This window comes from Phaseolus vulgaris, chromosome 7, assembly GCF_000499845.2.
Source record: "Phaseolus vulgaris cultivar G19833 chromosome 7, P. vulgaris v2.0, whole genome shotgun sequence".
In the NCBI taxonomy this organism is placed as follows: Eukaryota; Viridiplantae; Streptophyta; class Magnoliopsida; order Fabales; family Fabaceae; genus Phaseolus; species Phaseolus vulgaris.
The window spans coordinates 25,836,402-25,845,249 of record NC_023753.2 but is presented as its reverse complement, the minus strand read 5'-3'; the positions used below and the strand labels follow the sequence as shown (position 1 = coordinate 25,845,249).

Genomic DNA, 8,848 nt, shown 5'->3' with positions numbered 1-8,848 from the left:
TGGACAAAACTATCATAGGATTGGAAGCTTACTACCTCACAGTGGAGAAATGCCCAAGTTCGCACAACTTTACATATATGATACACAAAATGAACTCTCAAACAGAGTATCTCACTTTGGGTATGTGTTACATTAGGTTAGTTTCTTTTCAGCAGATTCATTTATAAGATTATTTTGAATTAATATTTATATAAATTTTATTTAGGTCCAATTTCAAAGAGTTGAAGTTTGATAAATCATTGATTCAAGATCTTACCAAGATGATTGATGATAACAATGTTCTGGCAAAAAGTTTTAGAAGGGTCAAAGATTTTGTAAATTCTAAGGTACATTCAGATTTTGGATTGAGGTTATTTAGACATCGTTTCAAAGATCCAAGGGTGTACAATACCCCTACAACTGATGAGATAACAACGTTAATTGTAGGTGATATGAGCAACATGGATGTAAGACGAGATATCATAGTGAAAAAAATTTCTAGACAATTGTTTAGGTTGCATGAGACACATACAACCTTCATCCCATTATAGTATCCTTTAATATTCCCCTTTGGAGAAGATGGTTATCAAGAAGATATTCCAATACGTAATAGCAAAGAACGTAAAAGAAGTCGTATATCGTTAAGAGAATTCATTGCATTTAGAATTCAAGAAAGAAGTGTTGAGTTTGGAAATATAGTTCATTTACGTCGTCTGTTTCAACAATTCTTGGTTGATGCATATACTATGGTTGAAGCTCAAAGATTTTCGTTCATAAGAGGAAACCAAAAAACAATACGTTGTGATATTCTCAACGGTGTACAAGAGGCAATGAATAGAGGAGAAACAAATTCTTCTGCAGTTGGGAAGCGTATAGTTTTACCTGCATCATTCACAGGAGGAATGAGGTATATGTTCAACAATTACCAAGATGCAATGGCAATTTGTAAAAGGTTTGGATATCCTGATTTATTTATCACTATTACCTGCAACGTAAATTGGTCTGAAATCTGTGAGTTTGTTACATCAAGAGGATTAATTGCTGCTGATAGGCCAGATATAGTTAGCAGAGTATTCAAGATGAAATTAGATCAAATGATGGTTGACTTCAAAAAAGATGAATATTTTGGCAAAGTTAATGCAGGTAATGACATTAATCCATATTTTAAAATTATGTTCAGATTTTTTGCATTATAATTCAATCAATTTCTATCTTATTATAGGTATGTACACTGTGGAATTTCAAAAAAGGGGTTTGCCTCATGCTCACATATTATTGTGGTTGGATGGAGAGAAAAAGTTAAGAACTCCAACAGACATTGATGGAGTGATTTCAGTAGAATTACCGCAGGCAGATTTATATCCTAAATTGTCAAAGGCAGTTGCAACGTACATGATACATGGGCGGAACCGCTTGGTTTTCCTCACCTTGCATGACTAACAGTAAATGTTCAAAATTTTACCCAAAGAAATTTAAATTGTTGACTACTATTGATGAGGATGGATATCCATGTTACAAACGTCGAGATAAAGGAATATTCATTCTTAAAAATGGAATTAAGTTAGACAATAGGAATGTTGTCCCATATAGCCCATTGCTACTACTGAGGTACCAGGCTCATGTTAACACAGAATATTGCAACAAATCAAATTCAATCAAGTATTTGTTTAAATATGTCAACAAAGGTCCAGATAGAGCAAATTTGAAAATTACTAATCCTCATAAAGACTCTACTGAGACACCGGTTATAGATGAAATTAAACAGTATTATGATTGTAGATATATATATCTCCCTGTGAAGCTGTTTGGAGAATACTTGCCTTTGACATTCATCATAGATGGCCTCCAGTTCATAGGCTGACTTTTCATCTGTTATACGAGCAACCCATTCTATCTAAGGGCAATGAAGATATTGATGAAATATTGCAAACAAATGAACATAAAAGAACAATGTTTTTAGCTTGGTTTGAAGCTAATAAAATCTATCCAGAGGGGAAAATTTTGACTTATTCTGAATACCCTAACCATTTTGTGTGGATGGCAGAACAAAGAGAATGGAAACCAAGGAAAAGGGGAGTTAGTATTGGAAGGCTAACATATATTCCTCCTTGCTCAGGGGAATTATATTATCTCAGGTTATTGTTGAATTTTAAAAAGGGTTGTTGTAATTATGATAACATCATGACTATTAATGGTGTTTATTTACAAAACTTATAAAGAGGCTTGCTATGCCATGGGGCTGTTGGCAGAGGATAAAGAATTTATTGATGCCATTATAGAGGCCAACACCCTTGCTTCAGGAACTCAGTTGAGAAGATTGTTTGTTACACTGCTACTCATGAATGCTATGTCTAGACCTGAGGAAGTTTGGAACAAAACTTGGAAATTGTTATCTGATGACATTGTATACCAAAAAAGGAAAGAGTTTAACCTACCAAGTATAACTTTTTGTTTTCTTCAAACATTATAACATATTATTTTGTTCAAAATATGAAATGTTGTTCTTTTGCTAGGTCTTACAATTGAAGATGATCAAATACAAAACCTTTGTCTTCTACAACTACAAGAATTATTGATTTCTAATGGTAAATCTTTAAAAGACTTTAACAGTCTTCCACAACCTATTCATTCATATTCTTTTATTTATAAGAATAGATTCATTATTGATGAATTAAATTATGACAAGATAAATATGTCTGAAATTCATTTTTCTCTTTTTCAATCTCTAACTGCAGAGCAACTGGTTGTGTATGAGAATATAATGACAGCAGTACTGTCACAAGTTGGAGGTTTTTTTTTTCCTATACGGTTATGGTGGCACAAGAAAAACCTTTATGTGGAAAACTTTGTCTATTGCAATTAGATAAAAAGGGTTGATTGTGTTAAATGTAGCTTCTAGCGGTATAGCTTCTTTGTTACTACCTGGAGGAAAAACAACTCATTCTACATTTTGCATTCCTTTGTTAATAAATGAACATTCAACCTGCAACATACCTCAAGGAAGTTTTCGGGCCAAATTGTTGATTGAAACTAATTTAATTATATGGGATGAAGCTCCAATGATCAATAGGTTTTGTTTTGAAGCTCTGGATAGAACTCTAAGGGATATCATGAGGGTTGTAAGTGAAGAAAATGCCCTTAAACCTTTTGGTGGCAAAGTCATTGTCTTGGGAGGTGATTTTAGGCAGATATTGCCTGTTGTAAAAAAGGGATCAAGATATGACATTGTGAAGGCAATAGTGAACTACTCAGAATTGTGGAAACATTGCAAAGTCTTCAAACTTACAGAAAATATGAGATTAAACAGTGAAAAATCAAAGCAAACTGCATCAAAAATAAAAGGTTTTGCAGATTGGATACTTCACATTGGAGATGGAGATATGGAATTAAATGAGTTGGGACAAGCAACTATTGAAATACCACAAGACATTCTAATTCTAAATGTTGAACAACCTTTATTGCACTTGGTTGAATTTGTTTATCCAGGGTACATACAGAATCTGAACTCAGATGGATTTTTTGATGATGGTGCAATATTGTGTCCTGCTACTGAATGTGTGGACCATGTGAATGACTTCATTCTAACCTTAATCCCCGGAGAAGAAGTTACTTATTTAAGTTCAGACTCCCCTTGCCAATCTGATGAACAAGAAAATGCTCAAGCTGAGTGGTTTACAACTGAATTTTTGAACGATATCAAATGTTCCGGAATTCCTAATCACAGTGTTTAATTAAAAGTTGGAGTTCCAATAATGCTTCTAAGGAACATTGATCAAGCCAATGGACTTTGCAATGGAACCAAATTACAAGTAATTCACTTGGGGAAAAATGTGATTGCTGCCAAAGTTATTACCGGAAAAAATATTGGTGATAACATATTAATTCCTAGAATGAATTTGACTCCTTCTGACTCAGGCTTGCCTTTTAAGTTCCAAAGAAGACAATTCTCAATATCTTTGTGCTTTGTTATGACAATAAGCAAAAGCCAAGGACAAACCCTTAATAAAGTTGGTTCATATTTACCACGTCTAGTGTTTACACATGGACAGTTATATGTTGCTATTTCTAGAGTAAAATCCAAGAAAGGGTTGAAAATATTAATTTTGGATGATGATGGAAATACTACTAATTCAACTACTAATGTGGTTTACAGAGAAATATTTGAAAATGTTTGAAAATATTGTTACAGCAATACTTATCAGGTATGAAAATTCTTTAATACAAAACTATTTTTATTTCTCATATTTTTCTTCTAATACATCTCCTAATATAGCAAAAGTAAATTAATATTTTTTTGGTATTTACAGGTTTCCTCTTAATTTCCATAGTAAATCTTTCATGACTATAATGCATTACAAAGAAAGGTATTCATCTATATCTTCTTAAAAAAATTCATAATTTAAATTGTGTATAATTTTGTTTTGATGAATTTGTTTCTTGGGAGGTTTTTAATACAAGAACTCCATTGTACTTAGTGAGAAAGAAGGGGATATTTAGTACACAAAATAGGAAGCTATTATACTTTACACAGGTTCTATATTATAATATTTTACACATGTGTTGTTACATAATTCTTCCTAAATAAAGTGATCAAACTTCAGCTGCATTCAGACAGGTATATGATTCTTTGTTTACAAAAACAAGCAGCATAATCACCAAAAGTCAATAGAACTTTTGCTAATTAAATTTATTGTATCATATTATTCTATCTTATTTGTTTCATAACTATTAACTTTAGCAGTACATTTCTTTAAACTACTGAGACAAAAACCTATGACATGTACAAAATCATTCTTATTCATTTTCAATATTTACATAATTCTATTAATTGTCCATTCTTTTATTGACATTTCTCTTTTATTTATTATTTTTTGCAATGATGCAATTAACATAAGATGCAAAATGAGATGTGTTGACATTGAATACAATATTGATCAACCCTCATATTATAGCACCTAAAGAAAAGCAACTATGTAGTCCATTTGTATTAATTTTAGTATGTTTTGTTCTTTTACTGAGTATATTTTTTGTTATAAAGCTTTAAATTTAACAATACATTTTACTTCTTTTGTTATGGAATTTATTTACATTTCCCATGAAATTGTTGAAAAATTGTTGTCTGAATTGAGCCTTAAATACACTTGGCCACAAGTAATGAAGTTCATATTTATTCTATAATAGTATTTCTTATAATTAATGAGATATTACGTTATGTTACAATTTACTATGTCAAAAGTCTTTATTTAATAATATGAAAATAGAATACAGTGAGTTACAATATTATGCATACATGTAGGTGTATACATTTAAGTTCTGGCTTGCTGTTTTTGGAACAATGTGTTTACCATTTTCTATGTGGTTAACATGTATAAGACAGTTACATGAATATATGATTTATAAAATTATGAATATATGACTACCTCATAGATAGATATTGTATCTAAAAATTCTGTATGTTTTATATTTTGCAGCTACAAAACACCCCTTCTCAATTTGATGAACAAGAAAATGCTCAAGCTACAAAATATCCCTTGCCAATTTGATAAAGAAAAAGCTGAAGCAGAGTGATTCACAACAAAACTTTACTATTTATGGATCAAGTCTGCGTTGCCTTTTAAATTTGAGAAAAGATCTATCTAAATATATTTATATATTGCTATGACAATAAATATAATACACAATGTTATTTGTAATTTGGTTCAATTTTTTAGTTTTATTTTTTTATGTAAATTGAATAATTGATTGATTTGATTTTTCTTAATTTTTTACTAATACTTAAATAATTAATGTAATTTTGATTTATAATTTTAATTTACTCTAATAATTCTTAATTTTGATATATAGATTTATTATTATAATATTATTATTTAAATAGTAAATATTCAAAATATTCCCGTACGTTGCACGCGTCAATATAATAGTATTATATAAATTGGTTGAGACACTTTCATCACCAATAAAGTCACCATCTCATCTCAGCATTTTACATACAAGTTCAATCATCTCCATAAAGCACTCACAAAATGTCTTCCCAAAAATCGAAACTCAACTTCGTCTTGTTTCCTCTGATGTCCCAAGGGCACATGATCCCCATGATGGACATAGCGAAAATTCTGTCACAGCAGGGTGTCACTGTCACAGTCATCACCACACACCAAAACGCATCACGTTTCAAAGCAACTTTGGCCCGTTCCATCGATTCAGGGTCTCAAATCAAACTACTTGAACTCCATTTCCCATATCAAGAAGCTGGATTGCCAGAAGGGTGTGAGAATCTTGACATGTTTTCTACACTAGGCACTAGCTTGAATTTCTTCAATGCTGCTAACAGCGACACCCAAAGGGAACAAGTAGAAAAATTGTTCCAAGAGTTAACGCCCCCACCTAGCTGCATAGTTTCAGACATGTGTTTGCATTACACAGCCAACGTTGCTACCAAATTCAACATCCCTAGGATCTCTTTCTTGGGACAAAGTTGCTTCACTCTCTTCTGTATGTACAGCCTGGGAGTCTCCAGAGTTCTGTCAGGCATAACCTCAAAAACTGAGTACTTCGTTTTGCCTGGTTTGCCTGACCAGGTTGAGATGACCAAAGCACAGCTTCCAGCACAAAGAACAGATGAAGGATGGAGACAGTTTTATGCCAGAACAGGTGCAGCTGAAGGGGTTTCTTCTGGGGTGGTAATGAATTCCTTTGAGGAGTTGGAACCAGATTATGCCAGGGCTTACAAGAAGTCAAAAAAAGGTAGAATGTGGTGTATTGGTCCTGTTTCACTCAGCAATAAGGATGAATTAGACAAGGCTGAAAGAGGGAAGAAAGCCTCAATTGATGAACATTTTTGCATGAAGTGGCTTGGTTTGCAGAAGGCAGGGGGTGTGATCTACGCTTGCCTTGGAAGCATGTGTAACATGACTCCACAGCAACTGATAGAGCTGGGTTTGGCCTTGGAGGCCTCAAATAGACCCTTCATTTGGGTTATGAGGGAAGGGAGTGAATTAGAGGAAGTGAAGAAGTGGATGAAGGAAGAGGGCTTTGAGGAAAGGATCAAAGGTCGAAGTCTTGTGATTCATGGTTGGGCTCCTCAGGTACTAATTCTGTCACACCCAGCAATTGGAGGGTTTTTAACTCACTGTGGTTGGAACTCAACCTTGGAAGCAATATGTGCTGGTGTGCCAATGGTCACTTGGCCTCTATTTGGGGACCAGTTTCTGAATGAGAAACTTGTTGTGCAAATATTAAGAGTGGGAGTGAAGGTTGGGGTGGAGGTTCCTGTGGAATGGGGTAAGGAAGAGGAAAAAGGCGTTTTGGTGAAGAAAGAAGATGTTGAGAGAGCAATTAATGAGTTGATGGATGAGAGTAGGGAAAGTGAAGAAATCAGAGAAAGGGTTAAAGAACTTGCAGATAAGGCTAAGAAAGCAGTAGAACAAGGTGGATCTTCTCACTCCAATGTCACATTCCTTATCCAAGATATCATGCAACAAACCAAGAGAGATGCATAAACCATCTTTCCATTCCTTCCCTAGATTTTCAGCACCAATGAATCAAGTATATTCCACTCCATTAGCTCATGATGCAGCACAAAATTATTTAGTTTTTTTGTAGTGCTTTATGCAGGGTGCCCCAGACCGACAAAACCTCCACTGTTCACCATGTTACTCAAATCATCTACACACTTGTGATGTTGCCTAAATCAGTGAGTAATTGTTTATTTTAATGCCCTAAAAGTAAAATCACTGAAACTGGAAGAATATTTTGTGTTGTATTAGTATGTAGTATCTACCATTCCTTTCCAAGATTTGATTCCGTTATTTATATACTATCTTCTTACTAAAATATTGTTTAAATCAACTAAAAATGTTATTTATTGAAAACAATTCTAATAGATGTATTATAAATATTGATATAATTTATTCAAATAAAAAGAAAAAGGATTAATTTTAAAAATTAAAAACTAAAATTACAAAATTTCAGGACAAAGTATATGGATTAGATGTTTAGAATTTGTTTGGAGGAAACATTTTGTTTAGGTTTTTAAGAAGAAAACAATTAAATTAGCTTTATACAATTGGGTTTAAGCAGTGACGGAAAATCAATTAGCTTTTATACAATTGGGTTTTGTTAAGATTAATTTATTAAAACATATTGATGTATTATAATTTATTTATCAAAACATTATTTTAAAATTAAAATTAATTTGACTAAATAATTGAAATTTTAAACATATATATTTTATTGTTAATTTTTTAAATTAAAATTATTGTAAAATAGATCAAGATGGTTCGTTGGTAGTTTTAAATTGTATATTTTTAAATTGGTCCCACACAAAATTAAATCTAAAACAACCTTTTAAAATATATCTTAAACTGGTCAAAATAATTTTAATAGGTGATCCATCAAAATGGACCGGTAGATCCAGTCATTTTAACACCTTAAAAATAGATTATATATTTATTAAAAATCAATTTTTGGAGAAGTATTAGGTTATGTTTGAACAATTTTTTCCATAGAAGCTGTTAGAAATGAAAATAGAATAAAAATAAATACTTTTTATAAACTTCTTTATTTATAAATATTAATTTTAAATTTTACAAAAACAAATTGTTTTTTGTTGTTTATACTTATTAGGAAGAAGTTTATTAGATAAATTTTAGAAATTAATTTACACATTAGCTAATTTTAATTTATGTAGAAATTAATTTATTTTATTTTCTTTTAAAAATATTTAGTAGTTGATTGTCGCAATTCTAAAGGCGCGCTCTGAAAATTTCAAAACATTGAATAAGATTTTGACGTTGCCAGGAAATTTCGCGGAAATTCTATACCTACTACTCTTAATAGTAAATTGCGGAAGCCAACATTAAATAAAAGA

General features: G+C 31.9%; 1 protein-coding gene and 1 pseudogene across 1 annotated transcript; both read left to right on the top strand.

The window, feature by feature from the left end:
* Positions 1 to 260: 260 nt before the first annotated feature.
* LOC137829764 (uncharacterized) lies at positions 261 to 4,154 on the top strand (annotated as a pseudogene).
* Positions 4,155 to 5,880: 1,726 nt separating this feature from the next.
* LOC137828935 (UDP-glycosyltransferase 73C1-like) lies at positions 5,881 to 7,772 on the top strand. The gene has a single exon (XM_068635701.1). It carries the CDS (start codon positions 6,003 to 6,005, stop codon positions 7,476 to 7,478), a length of 1,476 nt encoding a protein of 491 aa, XP_068491802.1. The 5' UTR covers positions 5,881 to 6,002; the 3' UTR covers positions 7,479 to 7,772.
* Positions 7,773 to 8,848: the final 1,076 nt, after the last annotated feature.

Excerpts from the sequence above, each read along its gene's own strand:
- LOC137828935 (XM_068635701.1), top strand. The coding sequence starts at position 6,003 with ATGTCTTCCCAAAAATCGAAACTCAACTTCGTCTTGTTTCCTCTGATG.